This window comes from Phaseolus vulgaris, chromosome 4 (genome assembly GCF_000499845.2).
Source record: "Phaseolus vulgaris cultivar G19833 chromosome 4, P. vulgaris v2.0, whole genome shotgun sequence".
Classification (NCBI taxonomy): domain Eukaryota; kingdom Viridiplantae; phylum Streptophyta; class Magnoliopsida; order Fabales; family Fabaceae; genus Phaseolus; species Phaseolus vulgaris.
This window is the reverse complement of record NC_023756.2, coordinates 44,781,181-44,808,826: the sequence shown is the minus strand read 5'-3', so window position 1 is coordinate 44,808,826 and position 27,646 is coordinate 44,781,181. Positions and strand designations below refer to the sequence as shown.

The window sequence follows — 27,646 nt, the reverse complement described above, 5'->3', positions numbered from 1 at the left end:
ATACTTGGTTGTTTTTAACACTTACTCAAAATATGAATATTGAACTTTTACCTAACAAATGAGTTAGACTCATTTGCATTTTAATAGGATAAATTTATCTAAAACTACTTTTTTAAGAAAAGAAAGTAAAGTTATTTTCTTTTAGTAAACTTAAATTTGCTTATTAGGAAAAATTAAGCATAAATAATTATTGAAGTATTTTCCTATTAACTTTTCAAAAGTTGGTTTTTAAATTGATTTGATCATATGGGAAGTATTTTTTCATTGATTTTTCTTATTTTCTTTTATAGAAATCCATCCTTGCAGAGAAAATTATTTTTCTAAATTTTGAGGGGCTGGCGTGCACAATGTGGCAAAAGAAATTTCTTCTAAATGGACAAACAAGAGAAGAAATACACACAAAAAAACAGAAGAACCCAATAAGAAGGCTACTCAATTGGTGGTAGTGCAAAGAAAATGGGACTAACAACATGAACAGTCCTTCTCTAACAGTGCACCTATTCATCTTCTCTATCCTGTAAACAAACAAAGGAGGCTGTATGAGTAAAGATGATCGAATACAAAAAAGAAAAACAAACGAGGTTAAATGTTTGTGTCACAACAGAGTAAAGGACAGAAAAAAACTAAGAAAAATGGGAGCACTGATCTCAAATTATCTTTCTTTTGGAGAGAAAGAACAGCACATGCTAAGTATTAAAGTATTTCAAGAACAGCTTCTAGTAGCAATTAATAGCATATTATGGTATCGCCAACTAAATGAAGCACAGGTTTACATATAGTGCGCACACAGAAATTCAGTTGAACTAATATAGGCAAATCCCCTCCCTTCCAAGAGAAAAAAAAGGAAAATCTGCTCTAATTCAGCCGCAGCAGCAAGCATAGTTTGCACATGTATGACAAGACCTTTGAATAGGCAAATGTTAAAAAACACGGTTCTTCTTATATCCTTTGAGCGATCATTAGAATAGAAAATTCATATTTTCTAAGAAATTCAAATATATTGGATTTAAGTAGATCTCATTTTCTCCATTAGAATCAATCATGATTGTTTTCGATTGATGTGGACTACAATTATTTAAGCTCACATCACATCGATTAGGATAATTTTTATATTGTTGGTTGAGGGTTTTGTTTGCCAACTTTTCAGTCAATGTCAGGAAAATATCCCAATTGATATTGGTAAAAATACAACCCTAATTAATTAAGATTGATTGAAAGTTTTTCTAATCATCAGAAAAATAACATGCTAACAAACTTTAGTTTAAAAGAAACCTTCCCCAACAATCTCAATCAAACCAACAATATTTCAATCTTAGTACAGACGACAACTACATTCTGACTAAAATCGAGTTGATGAGAGAGAATATAAAGAAAAAAGACATAAATTTGATAACATAAAGAATTTCAAATTCTTATTTTTCTTGTGGAATTTGAAATTCTTTTATTTTAAATAATCCAATTAATCTCATACCATTTTGTAATTTTAATTTCTTTTGAAATTCCTTACCCAAACCATATTCTTGTTATAAAGAGTTTTAAAATCTCTATAAAATAATTATTCTCTAAAAATAAATCACTCTTAAATTCCCTGTTCAAACACACTATAATAGGGTGTTTGGATTAAGAATTTTTAGAGAATAATTATTTTATAGAGAATTTAAAATAATTAAATTTAAGAAAATAAATGGGGGAAGGACAGAAGGTGTTTTACGAAATTCAGTGCAAAACCTTAAATCCGATTGATTTAGAAAATTGCTCATAAAGAAGGGTGCTTTATGAGGATTAGTGACACTTTTCCGGAAAATCAGTCATACGGAGCCCTGAGTTGGTGCTTACCTCCAAAATTGCTTTAGCTTCATCATTAAATGCTTTGCAAAGAATTTCATAACTCTTCTTCATCTGCATTTAAGGGGAAAACACGACTTACATAACGTTTTCACAAGATAACCGCAGGAAAAGGGGAATGAAAAATCTATATACCATTGGATTGACTTTTGAAGGTGAAGTAGCTGATATGATGTATCTGGAAATGTTTCATCATTCAACAAAACAAAAACCAAAGTGGAGGAAATAGTCAATGTATAAGCAAAGTATAGAAAGTAATTGGGAGGTCATCTACATCGATAACATGGGATAAAACTACATAAGGTGATAGTTCAAAAGGCATAAAATAGAGACAGTTGCATGACTAGCAAATCCACTAGTTTTTAAGATGCAGAGAAAGCTGTAATAACCATATTGTTCTTTATTTTATGTTTAATCACCACCAGAAATAAAAAATAAGATTATAATCACCAATTTATAAATTAGAATCACACAAGCAATTGACATGTCCATGATTTGAGCAAATAAGCATGCAATTGCATGAGAAAAAAATGACTTTATACAGTTATAATGTAGTTTGGATAAGCTTCTACCCGGGTATTTATAGGAGAAGAAAGTGAAATGAATTAAGGATGTAAAATAGATCAAATTTCACTCAAAAGTTAAAATTAACTTAGACATATCAACATATCAAGAAAATAAATGAGGGAGATTCTAAATAAGAATGGGGTACATGAGTTGATTTTAACTTATGTGAAAGTTTGATTCATTTTCTTTTCTTTTTCTATAAGTGCATGTTGAAAAGTATATTCAAATTAGGCTTATATAATGTGCACATGAAACATAATTATAAGCAAATTTCTAATGATTTCGAATTAATGACTCACTCCCTTCAACATACGTGGTTTCAGACTCTCAGATCACTCTTTTCAATATATGTTCATGCATTATCAGTTAAACCTTTCAAAAGGATTTATGCCATTTCAATAAGACTAAGAGGACTATCAAAGTCATGTTTTCCCTCTCGTCAGCTTGTTCAAAAGCAGACAGAAATATTTTACCATGGAATCAATGTCTCAGGTTGACATACAATTAGTAAGGGTAGAAGAACAGGAGCAAATGATGATGAGGAAATTCTTTCTTCCCTTTCATTCCTATCAAACTTGACATGTTCGTCTTTTTAACAGAAAATAATTTGATGATAGCAGCATACATAGGTGAAAATGTTACCTTAGCTTACTTATATAGAAATCCACGGCTAATACATTTGCCTTTTGAACAGTCAGCATGACAGCACTCATACAGTTCTACAAGAGACATTAAAACACAGAAAATAATAGATAAGAGACCATGTTCAATGAACATAAAACTCGTACACTTGTCAAGACATCCAACTGAGGGTTATAGGGACTTTCCAAATGGAAATCATGAACACTGTACATTAATAATAAAATTAAATAAATTGTTTCTTCAAAGATCATAATGCTCAACAGTCCACCTTCTTTTCCCAGCTTAAAAGCTGTTTCCTTTTCAGTGCACCACCACTTCTCAATTTTCATCCATGTCAGTAAGACATGAAAAACAACTCAGATTACCTTTTGCGCCATAAACTCTAGAAGTTGCATTAGAAACTTCCCCAGTCCCTTCCCCTGAACACGAGGCTCAAGCTGTAATTCATACACATAAAGCACTGGTATCTCTTCTTCTGACACAAAGCGGTACTGTACAAATCCAACCAAGGGGCCACTATTTTCCAGACAACAAGAAGTTGAAGTCTCAGCTGCAGTAAGCATTGTAGTCATCTCATCAGCATTTGAATTGGCAACCTCATGCACAAATACATAATGTGCATCATGAGCAACCATTTCTCTGCGCTTCACCTTTTCTTGCTCTGGCCACTCAGATCCAAACGGTCCTTCCATGTTTAGCTGCAGTTTTGGGAAAATACAAATCAGACATTTTCACAAGCTCACTCCTTTCAACTAGATAACAAAAAGAACCAACCATGACAGACAGATTTTCATATCATGTCACATCAATGAATGACACCATAAACAAACAGAAATAAAATTCATAGTTTGAATAAACTAATCTTCTCTCTCTTTCACTGAATTGGCTTGACAAGGTGCATTTTTTAACAGAACAAAAACCACCTGAACAAAAGGAGACAACGATAGATTCTCCTTTTGCATTATAGTATAAATACACATTCTAAATTCCTAGTATTTTCTACCTTAATGAGATTCTGAATATAAGTCTTAACAGTCGACGAAAGTTTACTGCCATGTCCTGACTTCAAACACAAAGAGAGACCTAGAAATCAGGTTAAAATAGGAACTTAGAACAACAACAAAAAATTCAAACCCAAAAATGAACATTATCACATTCCGATGTTGAGAATTACACATTAACATCTCAAGAGTTATCATCAACTACTAAAGATGTTTGGATTTCACTTGAAACACCTATACCAACATTCAATATCTATTAAACACTGTGCCAACAAGTTTGAAATTCTATATTTCAGATTCAGTTAGAAGCAAAATTCATCTTAAACTCCAGTTGATTGAAAAGCTACAATTAATAGCTTTTTATTATACTCCAGTTGAGTTGAACTCAACTTAATATTCTAACATAAATTTAAACACAAACTAACACCTCTTTCATTGACTCATATTATATAATCCGCGCAAGTTCGATCTAGCTTCAATTTTGGGGGAAGACAGTACATTGTAAGAGCATCAAACAAATTAATCCAAACATTGGAAAACTTGTTAAGCTAGTTAACAAGTTCTCTGTGAACACAACTTTTACCCATCGAATAATTCTCGAGAAATGGAATTCGTACCATAACTCTTGCAACAAATTATACAAGTAAGAAAGAGAGAAAACTAAAATCTTTCGGTAATGACATGAAGGTTTTTTGTTGTATGAATAAAAGACTAAAACACCATTTGGGTAATGAAAATGTATAATGTTCTCACATTAGTCCTGAAAGTAAGAAAATTCAAAACAATAATCGTGCAATCTGTCAATCACTTTCTCTGAAAATTCGTGTACTTAAATGATAATATATATTAATTTAAAATATTAAAATGATAATAAGTAATTAAGTGCAGAGGCATATTTTAAATTTCCTTACTTTCACTCGAGTAATGTGACACCGTATTACATCTTAGGTACCATTTAACCATAGCATAACTCGTAATTTTTTTCGCAACTAACTCCTGAGCAAATTAACCTAAATGGTTTGATTAAACAAAATCTTACAAATCCAAAACATTACCCTTTGCGTGGAAATGGCGAAACGCTGGAAAAGGAGCGAGGTGGTCCTTTTGAGCACGTGCTGTTGTGATGAGTTCTTCAACAGTTTTCCTCTTCGCAAGTACCTGAAAAATGGAACCAAGTAAGTAACAGCTGTTTAGGTTTCGTTCGGAGTAAAAAAACCCTCACGAAGCGGGTGAGAGCTGAAACGACGCACCTCGCTGCGTTTCGGCCTCTTCTCTCCGATAGGCGCATTGTTGCCGGTGGCACTGCTTGAACGGCGTCGTTGCGGAGTCTCGGATTCCATCTCCGATGAGTGCAACAACAAAGACGGGTAATACAAAGTGAAAAAGTACAATTTAGGGCAAATATACTTGTTAATTCAACGTGGATGTTTATTACATTAAAATATATATATATATATATATATAAAAAAATGTTAAAAAGGATTACACTAATAAACTGGTAAATGATAAATAAATAAGAAGAGTATTTTTTAAAAGGAAATGAAACACACTTATATTAGATTAGTGTTATGGTTGACTCATTTATTGGTTGGGAAAAAATTATAAATTTTATTATTAATTCAAAATAATATTATAAGAACTAAAAAATAATTTAAAAATAAAACTAAGAGGTAAAGTTTTCTTACACGACTAAATGATAAATAATAATAATAATAATAAATACTTACAGAGGTTAATAAAAATATGGATTAATTAATGTAGACCATTCAAGATTAATTAATTATTAGATCTAGAAGCTTTATCATTGATAAAAAAAATATTTTAATGTTGTTTTAAAAAATATCATTACAAAATAATTTAATTTCTAATATTAAATTTATTTGAAGCTTATACAATTTACCAACCTTTATTTAAAAAAATCAATTAGCAATTAAAAATAAAAATGAAAATGAAAAATGGTGTACAAATACTATAAAGTATTTTTACATTATTATTAAATTACAATAACATTCCTAATCAACACGGTGAATATTGGAATGATGGTGAAGTTGATTAATTTAGAAAAAAAGTGACTCAGAAAATAAATCTGATTTTATATATGTTGAATTTTGAATGGATTTTTATTTTAAATTATTTTTTTTTAAATATTTTGTTTTAATCTTAATTTTTTATCTGGATAAAGTATTTCAACTATCACTAAATTTAAAGAATTATTTAAATATTAAATATTTATTTAAATGTGAAATAATTATTAAATTTAAAAAAAAAGTCAATATTGATAATATTTTGTTGTAGATCTTTATTTCTCGTCGAAAATTTTCAAGATTTTTTCATCTTATATTTGTAAAAAAAAAAAATCAATTGACGTTAGTCAAAATAATTTTCTTTTTCACTATAAATATTTAACTTAACATCCATTAATAATTATTTAAGTTAATATCCATCAATGTTTTTCTTTACAATGTTAATGGCTAAAAAAAATTCCCTCCTTTTTTTTTATCAATATGGACCCACAAATTTCTTCAATTGACGTTAGTAAAAAAATAATCATAATTAATAGGGGTAAATTTTTCCTCTAGTACCTTCTTATCTCCTGTGCATCTCTCTATAATTGTGAAAGTAGATTTTAATCATTTTAAAAAATTTAAATAATAATAAAATGAAACATAATTTCATCTTTTTAAATAATATTAATTATTCTGTATTCTCATACATCATTTATACTTTTATTGCAGTTACAACACTTTAATTATTTTTCAACTTCATTTAACAATTTTTTAATTTTAAGTAACGAGTCACTGTAATGAAATTTTAGAGTTCCATTTTGTTTATAATTTCTTACCTAAACAATATTTGTTTAGAATTCTATTTTGTTTATAATTTCTTACATAAACAATATTTTTTGCTATTAAATATTTCAATTTCTTTAAAAATAAAATTATTTTTTAAAATTAAGTACATTATAAATGAAAAAAAAAATGGGATGAATGAGAGGGAAATGGTAGTTGTAAATGGAGATTTGTATTGAGGAAGATATCGTTTGGTTATTATTTAATCTAATTTTTTAATTTTCCGTGCAAGAAGAAGCTAACTATCAACTCCCTCGCTTTCCCTCTCTTGTGTAGTATATAAAGAGGCACACCCACACCACCATCAAACCAACAAGCCAACAACAACAACTCTTCTTCCCTCTCACTCTCTCTCTCTCTCTCTCTCTCTTCTCTCCACTGTTTCATGCAAAACCATTTCTAGGGTTTTCCGTTTCCGCCATTCTCCTCTTCAATTCTCCTCCTCCGGCACCGCCTCGCCATGGCATTTCCGACCAAGAAGCTCATCGACGACCCCATTGGTGCGTGAACATCCTTCTCCTCCCACTCCCTCTCCCCTTGCTTCGCTCAATTTCCCCTTCTCTGCCGAATTGGCCGTCAATCTCCGCTCTCTTTAACTCTCGCCGTCCACAATTGCTGTGCTCTCAATGTTCTTGCCGCGGTTCCGTTCGGAATCTTGCTCTCGATTTTTTGACTGTTTGTGTTCTGCGCACTTTGTTGACTTTTTTTCTCCTATCTGAGCCTTGAATATTTGAACATTAGTATTTGACTTACGAAAATCGCTGTTCGAGTCACAAAATTCGATGCGAAACGTTGTAGACTTTATTGTGGTGATTCTACTAATCTTGCTGTATTTGACTTTCTCTTGAATATTTGAACATTAGTATTTGACTTACGGAAATTCGATGCGAAACGTTGTAGACTTTATTGTGGTGATTCTACTAATTTTGCTGTACTAGTTCGAAGATTGCGGTTCAGTGCGAGAGTTAGATTCCTATTTGGATTTTATTTCTTTTTTGTATTTTTACCTTAGTAGCACTGCATTTATGATTGTGTAGTGTTTTCCTCTTAGAGATTTTGCATTGATTAGACTACATATATAGATGCTTTTATGTATGCCTGTATCTATCTATACGACGGAGCAAATGTGTAGTAGTCTTGGAAATTGAATATATATGAATATATTTTAAATGTGATTGCAGATGTTGTGACTGAGTTCATTGAAGGTCTAGTGGAGACTTATCCTGGACTGCAGTATTTGGATGGCTTTCCTCTGGTGATCACACGACCCCGTGCAGCGAATGCATAACTTGTGTATTGGTGTGATAGTTGCTGAATGCATTTTTTTTTAATGTAGGTGAAGGTTGTGCTACGGGCAGATGTTTCAGCTGCAACATATGATAAGGTTGCAGTCATATCAGGTGTGTGACCATCCATTGGATGCTTTTACAGTTCATTTTTTCAGGTTGTGTGTCATTAGTATTCTACTCAAAGCTTGTAGGTATTGTTATGCTAATTTAGGAAATCTAATTGAGAAAAAGAAGTTACAAGAGGGTAGGGTATAGGATATAGGAAATGGTGGGTGGAAATAGAATTTTTCACCCTAGGAAACATTTAAAATGAAACTTCCTAGGATGGTTCTGCAGCTTTATTTGTCCAATAGTTGCATAATTTTTACTGAGAAAATTGTTACATCTATATTTTACCCTACAGGGGGAGGGAGTGGGCATGAGCCTGCCCATGCTGGATTTGTGGGAGAAGGAATGCTTACAGCAGCAGTTTGTGGAGATATATTTTCTTCTCCACCCGTTGATTCAATTCTAGCTGTATGCTTACCTCATAGTATTAGAATTGAACTGTATATCACTCTTTCAGTTATAAGCATACTGTTTTTTCTACTTCTAATGCCCCTATTTTTATGATTTGAAATTTAGGGAATACGAGCTGTAACTGGTCCTAAGGGATGTCTTTTGATTGTAAAGGTATTATTTGCTTTTTTTCTTTAGCATCCTGTCATCCTAAGTATAGATTTTTGCATTGGTCTTTTAGGTCTGTATGCATATTAGATGTCCTATATATGGAAAATCTTATTTGCTGTGATTAAGATAATAAATAGTGAAAATATTAAAAGTAAAGTTTCTTTTTATTATAATACTTGGCATCATGTGCCTAATTTTTTTTTAATACATGACCTCTTGCGAAATCAGCGAATAAGATAGTGTGGTTTTGCATTAGTATGGTCAGTTCATGATGAGTCATTAGGATCTGCTTTTGTTTCTGGATTCATAGTGTTCGAATTTGGGTGTTGATAGAACTATACTGGTGATCGTTTGAACTTTGGTTTGGCGGCTGAGCTAGCAAAATCTGAAGGTTATAAAGTAGAGGTATGTCTAGCTGGCTACTGATTTTTCACTGCACTTCAAATAATTAAACATTTAATATGTAGGTAAAGTATGGGTTGTATTTTTTCTATGCAGACTGTTATTGTTGGGGATGATTGTGCATTACCTCCGCCACGTGGGATTGCTGGAAGAAGAGGTTTGGCTGGGACTGTTCTGGTTCAAAAGGTTAATACATGAAGTCACTTTTCTTTCTGCATTCTTTTTGTTGCCAATTCATATAAAGGCTCTGACCACACCTTTTCATACAAACACATGACGGGACTGTCTGGCTGTGTATTAATGTAAATTTCATTTCTTGAATTCATCATTACACATTTACTTGTAGCAAAAATATTTTGTACTTTATTTTTTTTTTTGTTATGGTTCCTAGTTGTTATATATCTACACATTTATTTATTTATTTTGACTGAGCCAGGTTGCAGGAGCTGCTGCTGCTGCTGGTCTTTCTCTTGATGATGTTGCTGCAGAAGCTAAACATGCATCTGAAATAGTGGGAACAATGGGTGTTGCTTTGAGTGTTTGCACAATTCCTGGTCAAGTGACATCAGATCGTTTGGGGCCAGGAAAAATGGAACTTGGTCTTGGAATTGTAAGCGTCTTTAGTTCAATGCCCCCTCAACAATAATAAGTATAAATCTCAGATTTTTTTTCCAGTACTGTGGATCTGTCAGTCTATTTTTCTCGGGGTATTAATCTCACAGCACTTGAGATAGTTTATTTTTCTTCTTTCTTCATTCTTCTCTTTTTTAATACATTATTCTTTCACAAGAACTACTCCATAGGTATTTGATATTTATTTCCTTAATGCTTGAAGTCTGTCTTTACTATGGTCTTTTCTAATTTGAGTTCTAAATTATGCTCATCACATGCCCTTGCTATTTTATTGCAGCATGGAGAACCTGGTGCAGCAGTGGTTGATATTCAGCCTGTAAATGTGGTGGTTTCTCATGTTCTGCAACAAATATTGTCAACGGTATGCATTGAAATTTCATGGAAATCTTTTGATGGATTATGATTGCTTAATTGGGAATGAAATGCCCTTCTAACATGTACTTTACAAAATCAAAATAGTTGGCTTGTGTGACAAACTAACTTTTGATGCCCAACCTTTGACTGTTCAAGGCGCATTCTATTTATGATACACAACTGAGACTGAAAATTTTTAGTGTTTTAATTCTTTTTTGCTCCTCTGTATTCCATATAGAAAAGGACAATACACTATTCGAAATTTTTTTCTCTGATTTGAGTAAAAAAGTAAATAATAAGAAATTAAAATTAAGTTGGAAAATATATTAAAATAATTGAACCCTCTGAACCTACAAATATTGAACTAAGAAAATCCATTAAAGAGCCATTCCCTAAGTAGCATATAGATGGAAAATGGACTATTCTGCATTCTGAAATCTGACTACAATATCTTAGAAAGGACGTAGATTGGGTGGGAATAATACAGACTGATCCCAGAATTGCGTCTTATCAATTTACTCTTTATTCAGTGGATCTGTTTTAAGTAAATAACTATTTGTCCTTGTAGGGATGTCATTATCATTCTAGTGAAGTGGGTCACAATCCGTTTTCTTTGGTAATGTTTGCAGGAAACAAACTTTGTTCCAATAACTCGAGGAGAAAGAGTGGTTCTCATGGTCAATGGGTAGGTTCACGAATATTATCTTTGCCTGAGAACTAAAGCTGTGTGTATCATAGATCTCATTATAGAATGTTGAAAAACGAAAACAGATTTTGCTTACCACCAAAGAGGTTTCTTTGAAAAAGTGTCTAACCTGTTGTATTTTTAAATTTGAAATATACTGCCTTTTATTTAGGTAGTATTAACAATTCTTCTATCATTTTAGCTTTTTCTTTGTGCATTCTTTGAAGGTTGTTAAACTCCTTCATTCAATAATCTGAGTCTTTTGCATTTGCATATTCTTCTATATATATATTTTAAAATATGCATGTTGGTTTGGCATAATTTTACTTTTTAAATGTTTTCAGACATTCCTAACTCACATCCTATAATCTGGAATTTCAACTACACATCTGAAAATGCCTTCAATTATTTTATTGATGTTGTTATGTTTGGGAATTTTTTTACCAGATATTTTTCCTTTTAAGTAGAGTTTTATTTACATTTTAGATTATTCTTCATATGCAGGTTAGGTGGCACTCCTACCATGGAACTAATGATTACAGCTGGAAAAACAGTTCCAAAATTACAGCTAGAGCATGGACTGGCTGTTGATAGAGTTTATACAGGGTCATTTATGACTTCTCTTGATATGGCAGGTTTGGTACCACAACCACTGAAGACCAGCTATTCTTTTTGATTCATTAAGCTATCTGATTAGCATCATTTAATTTTTTTGTAGGTTTTTCCATCTCTATCATGAAAGCCGATCCTGCCATTCTTCAACGATTAGATGCTCCAACTAAAGCTCCTTATTGGCCTGTTGCTGCAGATGGTTGGTAATTTGATTTAGTTGTTTTTATCATTCAATTTTATTAGACGGACAAATTTCAATTATGTCTGTAATTTTCTAGTAACAAGGTTTTACCTTCTAATCTTCATTCAACTGTAATGTTGATAGGAGCAAATTAATTGTTCATTGATTGAACTTTTGGAATTTTCTTTTTTAAGGTAATCACCCACCTGCTAAGATTCCTGTTCCTATCTCGGGATCTCGAACAGTCAAGACTGATGAGGTACCATGGAATTTAGATGTTATTTCTGTTCTGTTACCTGTGAGCTAAGTAAAAAACTAGATAAGTGCAAATAACAAGCATATGAAATATTATCATATATCCTGGTGACTTTATTTGGTAGTTTTTATGTTTTAGCTGTTGAAATTGGACTATGCGTTTGATTTTGTGTTACATTTCACACTCACTTTGTTACCGCTGTTTGCTTAGCTGCACTTCATCTATTTGTTGGTTAAAAAAATATTTTTATTTACACAGCTTTGCAATAGTTAAGTGCATGGAGCTAAACTTACATAACATGGTAGCGTTCAATATTGAAAGTCTGGTGTTAAGGTATTTATAGTGGTCAGCAACAAGAAAATTCTGCCATTTGCAGAGTTTATTCTAGAGCCCAGGATATCTACCAAGAATCAAGACTATATTATTATCATCCATCAAATTATAGTTGATTTTATGGTGACTTTTAGTTGTCGGCATTAGTTCAATCTAGTATGTATAAAATAATTCAATCTAGTATGTATTGAATCCTCCTGCTAGTCATGTGATCAGCACAAAGTTTTTTTAGTGTATATTACATTAGTATGTATAAAAGAATTCATTCAAATTTTAGTATGTGAATTATGCTCTTTTATGCAACTCAGTGCATTCATATGGAGAGTATGTTCCCTTTTGACAACATGGTGTTTGTTATTATGATTGTAAACAATGATGCTTAAAACTCATCTTATTGGTTCATGCTATGGAGTATTTTTTTTCTCTGTTTCACAACATGCTGTTTGTTATTATGATCATAAACAATGATCCTTAAAACTCCTTAACTTCATGGCAATTTATATTTTGTTTCTCTTGGAGGGGATTGAGTACTACTAGTAGTTAACTTATTGTTACTTGAGTATTCTTTTGTCTTAGTATAGTTTCTAAACTCTAGTATTCATATTTGCTTTATGTCAGCCACAAAGCCAGCCACAGCAACTAAATGAGCAAGGCCAAATTCTCGAGGTAGCCATTGAAGCAGCTGCAAATGCAATTATAAATATTAAAGACAATCTAAATGAATGGGATGGTAAAGTTGGTGATGGTGACTGTGGATCAACTGTGAGTCTTATCCATAAAACTTTTACTTGTTTATTTTTAATTGTTGATGTATCATGTGGTTTACTTGGTATATGGTTTTTCTTCTGCAGATGTATAGAGGTGCAAAAGCAATTCTTGAGGACATAAAAAAGTAAGTTTATGCTCTGCATTGCTTAGCCTCCTATATGTTTTGTTTTTCTTGTTTAGTTTTGTTAACCCTTGTATTTGATTAATGGACTACTTATAATGTTTTTCTTAATTGTATTGTATTTATGTTCTTGAGGAACTGCAAAGGTGGTTGCTGAAAAAAATTTCAATTTGGTTTGTGATAGCAGTCTGACCTAAACTGCTATTTTATGTTCAGTTACCCTCTAAATGATGCTGCTGAAACTCTCAGTGAAATTGGTTCATCAATTGGAAGATCCATGGGAGGAACAAGTGGGATCATGTAATATGCCATTCCTATCCCTCTAAAGTTAAATCATTTATGCTATCTCTGACTATTGTCACTCAATTTGTTTTCAGTTATACAATATTTTTTAAGGCTGCACATTCACATTTGAAGGAAATCCCCCATTCTGGTGTCACATCAAAACAATGTGAGAACATTCTCCAAGTCAAGCTACTCTCAACTAGAATTTTACAACATTTCCCCTTTTAACCTTTTTAATTGGAGTTTCCGTTCCTCACGAGTCTTTTGTTGATTCAGGGGCTGAAGCACTTACAGCTTCCATTGCTGCTGTAAGTAAATATGGGGGTGCTAGTGCTGGTTATAGAACATTGTTAGATGCCCTTATTCCAGCATCGTTGGTTCTTGAAGAGGTATTATGTAGTCATTTCCCTTCATTTTTTTCATGATCTTCTTCACTGTTACTTAAAATGAATTGTCATTACAGAAATTAAATTCTGGTGACGATCCATGCACCGCTTTTATTCTCTCCTCTGAAGCTGCATTAGCTGGAGCTCAGTCAACTGTAGAAATGCAAGCACAGGTGACTGCTTATTAATGGTTTAAGTGAGAGAATTTCTGTGGTGTAGCTTCTTCCTTATAATTAAGACTTATATTTAATTTATTGATATGCTATGCTATACTATTAGGGAAGACTGCCGAGAGTTCCATCTTTTATAGTGTAGTAACTGAAGCTTTTATACGGCAGTTAAATATTTTTCACTAAAATAATTTAGTTTCTCCTATATATAAACTGAAATCAACTTATATTTAACTTAAAGAAACTCTTCTTATTTTACTTGTTTCAAATCTTTATAGAAAAACTGAATTCATATAAACTAGTTGATCCAAACAAGACCATGGTCCTAAATAGTTTGGAAATGAAAATTATAGAAAATGAGGTACATGTTTTTTATGTATTGGTCTTGTGATTATTAGTGGATCTGATGGGCAGTAATGCATATGCAGGCTGGTCGTGCAACATACATTTCAGGAGAGATTCTTTCGACAGTTCCTGATCCTGGTGCTATGGCTGCAGCGACGTGGTTCAGAGCTGCGGCCTTAGCTGTGAAGGAAAAACATGAGAGTACATAACTCTTCTTACAATCTCCTGTTTGTGCGGATATAGGCAAGTTTTGTTACGAATTTTGTACTCCTGTAACCAACCAACCATTTAGGCTCTCCGCTTATGTCTATGCCTTTTTTGCATAAAGCTGAGAGAGCCATTCTCATACACGCCAAATTTTAAAGTGGATGTAAATTTCAAACTTTCTCATTATACAATCCACAATAATATCCATCTCAATTTTACCTCATCATTCTAAATTTAGTGCTTGCTTCCTTCCTCTATCTTCATTTTTATCAGTTTAGCTCTTCAAAACCTTTTTCATGTTATATATTTGTGCTTTTTTTACCCACCCCTTTACACCATGTCTTTAAACTCACTCAAGGGGTGTCAGGAATCATCATTTGGAGTGTTTGCAAAACCGATTTCTCTTTAACTTGTACTCAACTATCCCTTTTACTTTAGTTAATGTACTGTTTGCAAACTATTTTAATAGTTACAAAGACAGCAACAAATTTAGTGTCACATTTTAACTGCTTTACAATTGTATTGGAAGTGAAGCACAAGTTGTGGGTTTCCATATGCTCCTATATATATATACTAATATTTAAAGTTTGAATACTTTTTATTACTTTTAATTATTTTGGAGTTTAACTTCTGATTGAACACTGATTACATTTATAGTGTTGATTCTCAAGTTCAGTAGTTTACTCGATGAAAAAACATGAAGTTTTATTCAAATAAATTGATAACTACTTTTACTAATTTATCATAAATCACAAATATGTTAAAATTTAGTTTAATTATTTAATATGGAAATGGCAATTAAACTTGTCAAATTCAATTTTATGATTAAATAGTTTAGTTCTTAATAATTATTTTTTATTGTATTTCAGTATATTTTTTCTTCCTGAATTAAAACTATGAACAACAGTTCTATTTAATATATTTTGACACACTGTTAATATATTTTTATTGTTAGAATTTATTAAAATGTTATTAAGTACTTTTTTATTTTAATATATTTCAATTAATTATAGAATGTTTACAAAATCAAGAAAGGGATTTGATCAAGAGTTTTACTTTTTAAACAGATCTCATTGTTTTAGAGAATTAAATTAGTTTCTTTTTTATAAAGAGAAAATGAATTGTTGAAGAGATACTTGAAGTTAAGAAAATGGCGTTAATATGGTGAAACAAGTTTGAATAAGATATGGGCATTTGGAGCTAGTAGAATCTACTATAACCCAAGTGGCAAAATGAGATTATTAACAAATAAATACATAGCATGTAAAACACACACTTTATAGACTGAAATTGTGCCATCTTTCTTTTATTAGAATTTTTGTGTGATGATTTTCTTGGAAATACTGCGGAAAGGAGTGAAGCAAAATGAAGAAAATTGCCTAGTAGTGCAATTGTAGAGAAGTGAATAGAGTGATAGATGGGTGGGTGAACTTGACCATTTGCAATGTTAGTGGGTTGTGACTTCGTGCATGCACTTGCCTCAACAACACAACCTATTGTGTTTTCATGGTCTTCACCTTTAATCATGCCCTCACTTCTTCAACCTCACCTCAAATGGAACAACAATTATTCATTTTCAAGTGGGCTGGAATTAGCTCACCAAAACAGGTTTCTACTCATTATTATTTTAATCATTTCAAATTCCCTTAATCCTTTTTATTAACAAATATGGAATGTGTTTTATAATTTTAAGATATTTCATAACATAGTAAACATAATGTAGCTTTATTCATCTTAATTACAAAATCAAAAGGGTATCTGTATTCTATAATGTTTCAAATAAGAGCACAAAATGTTCAAACACTTCCTAAATTCTATCTGCAATGTTATATACATTTAAGTATTATACCTAAAACTTCAGTTTAATATTAAGCTACTTAAACTGAGTATTTAACTTAAGTTGTAAGCCTTTCCACTAATCTTGTATTGGTATTTAAAACATCATCATATTAATTTCTCTCATTCAAAACACTAATTTTATTTTTCTAAAATTAAAATAAATTCAATTATCATAAAAGAAATATTAAAATTCTTTAAGTCCTCTCATCTTTCTCTCTTCTTTTTTATTTTATTTTCCATATGTCTTCTTTGTGTGAATTCTTTTTTTCTCTTTCTAACTGTGAAAATTAAATTACTCTATTCCATCTAAAAATTTAAAATTTAATAACTTCAAATATTTTATTAAAACAAAAACACTTAAAATCAGTAAAATTAATTAAAAACAACTCAAATTTAAAATATTTTTAAAATATGGTGATACTTGTATCAATCTACACACATCTTTCTCTTCCATTAATCTTCAAAATCTTAATAATTTTTCTCAATATAGAGTTTATAAAAAAATTCATATACCGGTCGGTATCAGACGAGCTAATCTTGACCTTGGTGATCGATTGTGTAAAATAACATTTTAAGACACTTAATAAATGACAGCAACGACGATCACAAGAGCTCTTTATGAGTACACATTCATGTTCCGGATTATGCGGAAAATATTTCTGACAAATCAACTAAATACTGATTAACTGAAAGATGATACAAATATTATTCAGATATACCAATGTACCTATATACTAATATATCTCTCTATAAATCAAACACATTTGTGGACAACTGATATTCAGTCCATCACAACAAGGGTCCATGATCAACACTACAAATAAATCATTTGTTGCGGTGTAAGGTACATTTGTAATCAGTTTATAAATATACAGTCTTTATACAAAGTACTTACTTGATCGTCAGAATATCTTTTTCAGGTAAATCCCAATCGAGAATCATCAATTGAGAAAGGAGACTTGAAGGAGGAGCGAGGAGATCACTGACACGTCGTCAGTAATTGTACAACCAGTTTCAGGTTTTATCTAAACCCTTTTTACCTTTGAAAAAATAATGAATAGTAGATTGGTTGTAAGTACTATTTAGTAGAATAAAGTTTTTTTTACACTCTATATCTATCATTACATAAAATTAGTTTCAATTAGTTTTTTAGAGACTAATTTAAATTTTAAATTTGCTTCAATTAATCTTTTAGAGACTAATTTAGAATATAAAGATATTAGGTGATAAAACCTTGGTAACTAATGGTTGGATATTAATTTATAAATTTTTATTAGTAATAGAAACTACTTTAAATACCAATAATTTTTTTAGTCTCTAAGATGGTCTCTAATTTAATTCAATAATAACTAATTATTTTGGTTTATAAAATTAATTACAATTTGAAAAAAAAAATTGTGAAAACTTTAAAAATTTAATCATTTTGTTATAGTTGAAATTTAGAAACTTATTGTTATCCTAGAAAGGTATAGCTTAGAAGCAGATAGTGGAAGAAAAGGGAGCAGAAGTTAGTGAGAATATTGGATTGAAGAAAAGTCCATTGGTAAAGAGATGAATGTGTGGCAGTAATATGTAAAGTGAGAATTAAGGTGTGAAGATGTTGTGGTTAGGTTGCAATCTGCTGTCTTTCCTTTTGTCCCTAATTGCAACACCACCACCTCACTTCTACCCATGCAAATGCTTTCATTTCATTTTCATTCATACCCTTTTTGAAATATATGATTACAAGTTCCATTTTTAAGCCTCATTTTAATAACAATATTCCATCATAACACACCCTTTCTTTCACCAACAAACACACAAGTATACAAGCTTATGAATCTTAATCAACTGGTATAAAATTTGAACCTTGATCATTTACTCTCATAAACTTACAAAAAAAATTTGAAAACCATAATGTTAGTGAATTTAAGTTTAATTCAATTTTACAAAATTGGTTTATAAGATGAAGATTTGCATTCACTTATATATTATAAAATATCTTTATTTTTAGTTGATTTGAAATTCAACCCAGATTTTCAATACATTCTTTTTGTTGAGACTGTTAACTTGTGCGTAAAATTATATAATAGGTGTCTGATTACGAGTGGTCTTATAAGCTTAACAAATTTCTTTTAGAATAAATTTTAAATAGTTATGATATTATATTAAGAAGTAAATTTTAAATCTAACTTAACTTTACAAAATAAGGTTGAACCCTATCTATATAGGATTATGAAATGTGTTTATTTCTAAATATGCAAGAAACATTAATTCACTTGTGTTTCTATGAAGGAAATTAGTATATGAATGACTAGAAACCATTAAAAGAAATTCTTCACTGACAAAAAGAAAACAAATTATAGTTTGAGATGGGTGTGAGCTTAAAGGGGTGGGAGCCATTATCCTTAATATGTGATTCTAAGTTGATTTCTTGTGGAAGAAGGGACATGAACATTCCTTTGAATTTTTGTTTTTGGATTTGCGTAGAAACGAAGGTAAAATTGAATTCATAAGGGTCAGAATGTGGTCCATCAAAGTTCTGCAAAAGATTCTTTACCAGCACCTATTCATCTGACACATTTAAGTCCTACCCTTCATATTATAATAATCTCATCAACACACAATGCAACAACAGTTAAGAGATTCAATCATTGCCTCTCAAAATTCATTCACAGCATGCTTGCTTCAACCTGCAAAACTTTAATATCATTTTTCTTTCTTTCTCATAATTTTCACATATATGTGTATACAAAATGAAAATGAGAAGAAAGTATTCTTTACAATGTGTAAAAGATATTTATGTTGCCATCAATTCATAGATTTTCATTCAGTTTTATAATTACTTCACAATTAATATTGTATTTAAAACAATTTAATTGGTTAAATGTGTAAAAAACTGTTTTTTTATGTTTAATATAATGTTATTTTTTAAGGAAATTTTGTTTTTTATATGTTATTTTTTAAATTTTAGGATAATATAACTTTTTTTTTCAATTATACCCTTGATTCTTTTTTATTATGTATGGAAAATTGTTTAGAGGGATAAAACTTTTTGTTATGAGTAAGGGAAAATAAATAAATATGAACCACTTTAGGGATGATCCAACCCTTATTCATCTTGGGCAAAAATCTCACCATAATCCAACCAACAACAACAACTTATCACATACAGCAAAAGGAATCACCTATCCATCCTAACACAAGTCACTTGTTTTTAATCAAAAACATGCAAACCAAAGGATAAGGCACCAATCTGAAAAGGAAAAACAAGTTGAAGGGACTTTGGAAGTAACCCAAGACCAGACCTTCAGTTGAGTCAAAGAAAAAATTTCAGAATGATCAATCACTCTTCCCTTGAACAAATGCTTATTCCTATGACGTCAAATCTCATTAACCAAAGCAACCCAAATATTTCCAAAACCTAAGTTGACCGCAGCGGGAGCACCAACCAAGTTAAAATGCGTGAAATGTGAAGCATGCTCAAAATGATCAACCGACTTTAACCCTACCCAAGCGTAACAAATATTTCACACCAGCCAAGTAGATCTACATTCAAAGAACAAATGACTTGTAGTTTCCTCTTTCTCCATGCAAAAGCAACAAACTGTATTATTCACCACGTCTTGTCAGATTGACCTTGATAGGAATCTTGTTCTCTGAGACCCTCCAAGCAGTAATGTGAGCAGAGGACAAAACTTTAATCTTTCAAAAAAAGTTATATAAACTCGAGGAATCCCATCTGACAAACCCTTTAAGAGACTGTACGCATAATTAACTGAATATTCAATGCTATCATCTTCCTTCCAAACCTAATTATCCTCGAGAACAAGAGAGGGACTCGAACGATGCACAACCCCAATAAGCTGACTAACCTGTTCCATTTCCCAAGCAAAAAGTCTCCTTCTCTGAGACAGATTCCAAACATTATTAATCTAAACCCCACAAGAAGAAAAGCATCCAAGAAGAAAAGCATATTTAGATACTGACAATGAAAACAACCTTGAAAAAATACTTTTCAAATTGCGAAAACCGAACCAATTATCTTTCCATAAAAATATAAAAATAGATTATAGGATAAACATATAATAAGTAGCTTATTTAAAGTTATATTTAAAACAAAATAATTAAATATTTTTTTTAATTTTAGTGAAAGAGTTTAATAGTTTATGAAATAAACTCTAAAATGATATTATAGTATCAATGTAGTTATGTTCAAACTCTAATAAAATTATATTGAATATAAACATTAATTTAGTTGTTCAGATTTTAATAATTTTATTTTACAATAATTCTTGGAAAATTAATGAGTTTGGAAAAGAGAATAAGGGGTTGTTTACTTATATATATATATATATATATATATATATATATATAATTTTATTTTTTAAATGTTCTTTAGTTTTTTAAGAAATTATTTTTGCAAAGCAAAATATAAAAAAAAACGTATATTAGTATCTAAAAATTATAATTTTGAAACCTTAGGACCTATTTAAAGGGGTTGAAATTTGTAATTTTCTTAAATAAAAATTCATAACAAAAATATGTTTAATTAAAATATTGTTAAATTATCTTTTAAATCAATTTTTAGCCTCTTTTACCTTATTTTAGAACCAAAATATATCTTTGTGATAAAAATCTAAAATAAATAATAATAATAATAATAAATTATTATTATTATTATTATTATTATTATTATTATTATTATTATTATTATTATTATTATCAACCTTACTCATTTATCTCTACCATCTCCTTTATCATATTTTGTGAAAATATAATTTATAAAATATGTATAAAAATATAGTCTCAAAATATTCCTTAATCGTACAATTATCTATTCATGTCTCGTTAGAAAAAAAAGTAATCTCGTATATTTTTAGTTAGAAGAACAAAAATGTAAGGAAGTGTTTGAAAAAAACTAATTATTTTGGGATTTAAAATTGAAAATATTACATTCCTAAGTTTGATATGATGAATTTTAAAAAAAAAAATATTAATACATTAAATTAACACCAAGATATAGTGTGAATGAAATTGAATTTATACTCAGTAAAATCTTAAATTCGAGTTTTGTGGAAAGAAAAGCAAGATTAAAAAAATAAATTTAACTAAAAATAATTAATTATTTTCACAAAAAATTAGTTATTAACAAAATTAATGGATATTTCAGATTGATAAAAAGTTATTTAACCATCATGTCTCAAAATAAAAACATTCTCTTGTGTTTGAATTGTACTGAAGATAGAAAAGTAATACGAATGAGGAAAAATTGAGTTCAACAAATGTTTGAATATCAAATTATTAAATAAAAATTATTTTTAAAGATTAAAATAGTCAGTCACTATTAACTAGATTAGATATTATTTTATAAACTTAAGAATTATTAATATATAAAATAATTTTTATTATTAATAAAAATTGATAAAATATATTTTAAATTAGTTTTTAATATTGGTTATCAAAATTTTAGTTACTTACTTATGTTCTAAATCAGTTTTTATTAATCTTTTAGAGATTAAATTAAAATTTAAAATATTAATAATTAAAATTTTAATAACTAATTTAAATGTCAATTTAAAAATAATTTTATAGTATTTTGTTAATAATTAAATATCAATATTTTTTTAATCTATAAATTAATATTTAATTTAATAAATATAATAATTAATTATTTTTTATCTAAATTTTAAATTTGATTTCTATTTAGTAATTTTCTTGTAATGACAAATAAATTTAAATGAAAAATTATATGAGATTTGTAATACAAATTAAATTTATAATACAATATTTTATTTTAAAATTATAAATGTGTCTTTGTATAATTTTTTTTTAAAATTATAAATATATTTTAGAATAATGAATAATTATGTTATAGTTACTGGTGCCAAAATGATGGATTACTAGAACAAATCATTTAATATTAAACAACACTAATCCCCTCCATCGAACACACCCTTCAGCAACAGTAAATAAACCAATCACATACAGTGTAAACTATTTTCAAGAATTGAGAAAATCATGTTTTAAAATACACACTATTCAATAACTTTTAATTGGGTCGTTTATCTTAAAAAAATACTTAGGAACTTTTAATTGAATAATGTATTTCTAACACTTATGTTTGAATGCAAAGTTTTGTCTATTTGAATGTCTAAAACTTTTATATTAATCTAAAACTATTTAACATTAATTTATACATATCAAAATTGATAAATTATATAATGTTAAAAAATATATAAATAAGATTTATTTGATTATTATTTTTTATTTTTATCCTTTATAAAGTTTAATAAAAAATATTATTAATAATATAATATTTGGTATATATATATAATAATCAAATTATTAACTAAAAATTTTACCAAACATTCCACAGTCAACAATGTTATAAAATAAAATTATCAATCCAATTATTGAATTACAATTTCATATCAAACAAATCATATTTTAATATATTTTAAAAGTACCATAAATAGAATAAATAAATAAAAATAGTAATAATTAAGTAGTAAAATATACTATTAATTTAAAGATATAACACCATATGTTCACCACTGAAAACTAAAACTGTGAAGCAGAGTGACATTTTTTGAGAAACAAAAATTTGTATATATTAAGAGAAGACACATTTTATAAGGTAAGAGAAAATACTACTAATTTCAGAATTTTTTTAAGCAAAATTTAATTAACTTACTAATATAAGGCAAACATAAAAATCTGAAAAACAAATCTAAGTTACAAAAATAATATAAATCCAAGATTGTGCCATTGTTGACACAGTCAATTCACAGAATCAAGTGATAAATGTTCACCTCATCAACACTTTTATTTATTTTATACCTGCTATTTTATTCTACTTTCTTCTATGTTACTTCACATACATGAATCTTCTCCTTCTTCAAGTACAAAAACTCAAAAAAAAACAAACAAATTTATACTAACACATGCAACAAGATATAGATTACAAAATTATTACATCCAAACCTCAACTTAAGAAAAAATAAAATAAAAGCAATTGTAAGATACATATATCTCTCACTCTCCCTTCTAACACTCATCAATTTCTGCAAATAACATTGAAAAGCTCCAAAGCCCTAGCTATGGTGTGATGAACTAAAGAACCAAAGTTTTTTCACTGAGTGAGAGAAGAGAGATTAGCAGAAGAATTAGATGAGTTAGAGTTGTTCTTATGGTTATGCATCCACACCTTGAAAACCTGTCTAGTCACTCCAACACTTTTACAAAACCTCTCAATCTCATCATCCACCTCTTTCCTCTGCAGCTTCCACCCCAGCTTCTCTGCAAACCCCAGCATCTTCTCCTTCTGCTCTGCACTGAACTTTGTCCTGAACCTCTTCCTGCTGCTCCTCTCCCCCACCTCCATTCTCCCCACATCTCCTCCGGAGTACTCCATCATGTCTCCACTTCCCCCTCCAGCCAACCCTTCCACCGCAAGAGGACACGTCACCTTGCGGTGGAAGTTGCGGTGACAACCGCAAGCTGCGCACTGGAGAGTGGAGGAGGAGACATCTATATCGAGTGTGAACTCTCCGCAACCGTCTGTAGCGTAGCTGCCTAGGCTCGCTGCATGGTTGCGGAGACACTCTCGATATATGGAATTTGAAGAGGAAGAAGATGAAGAATTTTCCATCTATTTTTTTTGGGTGTGTGATAGGGTAGAGGTTTGAGTATTTATTTGGTGTATAGATGAAGAGAAGGTGGTGGGAGAATGACGAGAATGGACATGGTTGGAGAGAATATTTACAGTGTTCCCCGTTGTGTGGACATGCTAGCGTCCTAGACAACTAGGCAATATCTCCATAATGTATTCAACATCTACATCAAGTTTTTCAAAGGACAATATATATACCCAAACATAACATTACATCTAGTTAAAAGTATAAAACAACAAAGGAAAATGTTTAAAACTTCCCTTCAAAATTAGGGTACATTGGTGTGTAGAGAGCATAAAGATAGAAAAAGAAAAAGAAAAATTCAATTTCTAATTTGACAATAATATACTTTTAGTTTAATTAGGAATTATTTGTAAGTGTTAGACTATTTAAATTTATACTAATTTAATTAGTATTCAACAACAACAAAGACACTTGTAGAAATACACCTAAATTTTGTCTATAAAAAAATTATTTTTTTAATTAGAAGAGATAGTTTTGTTTTAGATATAATAATTGTTCGTTTTCTTTTATATATACCTTTAATTTATTACGAAAATTATTGCAAGTAAAATGCAATATTTCGTAGATACAAGAGTCACTCATCTATGAAAAAAAAAATACATCTTAAATTGTAAATACCCTTAAATATAATCACTGAAAAAATCGCGTATAATGCTGCAAGTATTTTAATAATAGAAGCTTTATGACATTATTAATTAATAAAGTATTTTTGTTAATTTTAATAAATTAAATTTTATGTGTTATATAGAAATAATGAGAGATAACAGTGTTGAGTTTCAACTATTATTTTGAAAAATGTTATTTTTTTCTGATAAAAAAATTATTTTGAAAGGTGTTTGAGACACATGCATGCATCTACTAAGGAATGAAATGGTGATTAAAATTAGAGAAACCATAAATAAATATATTTTTGGTTTGAAAAAATAAAGCAGTGTTTGGGTGAATGGTTCTAACCCCTAAGTCAGTCCCCTAATCGTTATTTTGAATCACTGACAGGGGCTTTTTTGTCCAACAAAATAAGAAGATAGCCCATTGGTCACGTTAACGGTGTGGGCCAATAATTCACTTCTGAAACCACAAAATTCAAAAAACTTACCTCACAAAATAAATTTCCCCCTTACAAAATATAAATACGTATAAAATACATGTATTTTCCATGAGAACAGTAAATAAGTCTCTAGAATTATTATTAACGTTGACGTAACTTCGTACATCATATTTAAATACGAAACCTTAAATTGAAACAATTTTAATTGATTTATGCACTTAATAAAATTTGTAAACACTTTTTCATCCAACTTATGTCTTTTATTAGATAAATTTATATAGTTTTATCTTGTAATTAATACTATACTCTATATCTATTTTAATCACCTATATTACATTCATATCTCACATGTATATGCATATTTCATACTTCTATATATAATATTTCTATCTATAATTAAATGATACATATATTAAATTATTTATCTCGTATAAATAAATGAATATTTAAGTTATGAAACTAATGTTTTAATGATCATTCGAATCAATTAAGTATATCAACTTTATTTAAGAGATATAAAAAAATAAAATGAGCAACTAATTTTAGAGAAGAAAATAATATTAATTATCTTTGTCATTTAATCATCACTTAATTGTTGGACCAATGCTAACAAATTTTAGAAATTTAACACAAATTTTCTTTTCATTACTTAGGAGATCATTAATTACTTAAAAGTTGAGAAATATACGTAAAAAGAAATTATTTTAATAAAATTGTTTTACTAAAATCTCAAATCATTAGAAAAAGTGATAATACTTGAAACAAAGTTACTCGTTTATTGAATAAATAAAAAACTTAATAAACAAAACATTTGCATTTATACTTTGTTAAGCAATTTGGTTAAATTTATTTTTAAAAGGGTTAATTTTATTTGTATTAATATTTTATAATGTAATTTTATTTTAAGATAAAAAAAATATTTGAGTTTATATTTAAAAAAGTAATTTTGAAATAATCTTATTTTAAAATTTTAAAAAACACAAATATTCATGAATATGAAATAATTGGTCATATTTATTGAGCAGATAACAAGAAATAAGAAAAGATATTTTTGTAATCAGAGCATATTAGTTACTACTACTGTTCCCCGCTTCACATCGTAAGCATTAGAGACAAAGTTATATGTAATCCAAAACCTAATTTTAAATTTGAATTTACTTAACTCTTATCAACAAACACATCAACCATCACCCAAATTCTAACTCCAAATTCACCACAAATTGCAATCAAATACTATTCATTTCCAGAAACGTGTTTCTTTGTTTTTTTTGCAAATTATAAAATCCTCATCTTCACTCCTCACCCACAACTTTATTATTATTATTATTATTATTATTATTATATTATGTTCCATTCACACACTTCATAAAAGCAATATTTTAAAAATAAATCATGCATATATATAATCACACGATTTTAGAAATAATTTTAAATAAAGTAGTTGCACAACACAAACTAAAAAGTTCCACATAAAAAACACATATAAGATATATTTTATGAATCAAACTAATCAATTTTATGATGTTATTACACTATAAATAATTCAAATATTTTTAAATATGTAGTCCAATGCCAGAATCTGCATTGTATTCAAATAAATGGGGGCAAGGAATACCAATCATTTTTAAAATTATGTGAAAATATGTAAATTTGATTTATTTTCCAAAATTTGTTAAATCTCATTAGATTCAACACTCATAGAAAGATGTTAAATAGTTACATAAATAAACTAGTTGGTACACATATATATTATTTTTATTCTAAGTTAGAAAAAATGATTCTTTTTATGGTTAAATAAATTTTGATGTTTTCTTTTCTTAGTTAAGTAATGCAAAATACTCACTTATAAGAAATTGTCTCTTCTAGAGTTTGTTGTTACGGTTTAATTTATAATAAACCTATTGTGATGAAAATGATGTAAGGTTAATTAAAGTTGAAGAGAAAAGGTGAATGAAAGAGAAGGTTTATATAGAGTGGTGTTGGGACAAGGACGCATGATGAATGAGAGTGGGTATAAAAGATGTGCAGAGGCATGCACATGGTGGTTTTAGTTATGGTGTTGTTGTGTTGTGTAGCATTTATCGATATCAAATATATTGGGTGACAGATTGGATAGATGCCCCATGTTAGGGGCTCCAAAGGAGTCAAAAATTGCCCATACAACAACCAACTCTTTGCTTACAAACTCCCACACAACTCAATAACAATATATGCTTCTCCACACCACACACATCTATGTCAGACACCCAATTACGATTCTACATTTCCACTATCATCATTTTATCTGCACTTCCAACCTATTCGACCAAACCATAATCAATCAACAATTAACCCTTTGGAGACTTCAAAATAAAGGTTTAAACTTTATTTCATTTTGATTCTCGTGATCTAACCAATGGTAACATTTTTTTCGATTATTTAACAATTTTATAGTAGTTGATGTTGATCAGTAATAATAATTGTGTTCTCGAACAGGTTAG

General features: G+C 29.4%; 3 protein-coding genes across 4 annotated transcripts; 1 reads left to right on the top strand and 2 right to left on the bottom strand.

Annotated features, from left to right (window-relative positions):
• Positions 1–254: 254 nt before the first annotated feature.
• On the bottom strand, positions 255–5,463 carry LOC137837900 (uncharacterized). 2 transcript variants are annotated; one of them, XM_068647072.1, is made up of 8 exons: positions 5,306–5,463; positions 5,111–5,213; positions 4,058–4,137; positions 3,420–3,752; positions 3,055–3,131; positions 1,981–2,023; positions 1,837–1,899; positions 255–515 (listed from the first exon to the last, which is right to left on the bottom strand). In XM_068647072.1, exons 1-8 carry the CDS (start codon positions 5,393–5,395, stop codon positions 498–500), a joined length of 807 nt encoding a protein of 268 aa, XP_068503173.1. In that variant the 5' UTR covers positions 5,396–5,463; the 3' UTR covers positions 255–497. The 2 variants fall into 2 exon arrangements, with proteins under 2 accessions (XP_068503173.1, XP_068503174.1); XM_068647073.1 differs by lacking the exon at positions 4,058–4,137 and having other exon boundaries at positions 301–515.
• A 1,747-nt stretch (positions 5,464–7,210) lies between these two features.
• Positions 7,211–14,826, top strand: LOC137837899 (putative 3,4-dihydroxy-2-butanone kinase). Its single transcript, XM_068647071.1, has 20 exons — positions 7,211–7,404; positions 8,086–8,159; positions 8,241–8,304; positions 8,597–8,709; positions 8,818–8,865; positions 9,196–9,267; positions 9,361–9,450; positions 9,701–9,874; positions 10,175–10,258; positions 10,881–10,936; positions 11,441–11,571; positions 11,655–11,747; positions 11,924–11,988; positions 12,937–13,080; positions 13,170–13,210; positions 13,424–13,507; positions 13,585–13,658; positions 13,769–13,881; positions 13,956–14,051; positions 14,477–14,826. The coding sequence occupies exons 1-20, from the start codon at positions 7,365–7,367 to the stop codon at positions 14,600–14,602; spliced, it is 1,782 nt and encodes a 593-aa protein (XP_068503172.1). The 5' UTR covers positions 7,211–7,364; the 3' UTR covers positions 14,603–14,826.
• Positions 14,827–23,335: 8,509 nt separating this feature from the next.
• On the bottom strand, positions 23,336–24,200 carry LOC137837898 (zinc-finger homeodomain protein 11-like). The gene has a single exon (XM_068647070.1). The coding sequence runs from the start codon at positions 24,070–24,072 to the stop codon at positions 23,554–23,556; it is 519 nt and encodes a 172-aa protein (XP_068503171.1). The 5' UTR covers positions 24,073–24,200; the 3' UTR covers positions 23,336–23,553.
• Between the last annotated feature and the right edge of the window lie 3,446 nt (positions 24,201–27,646).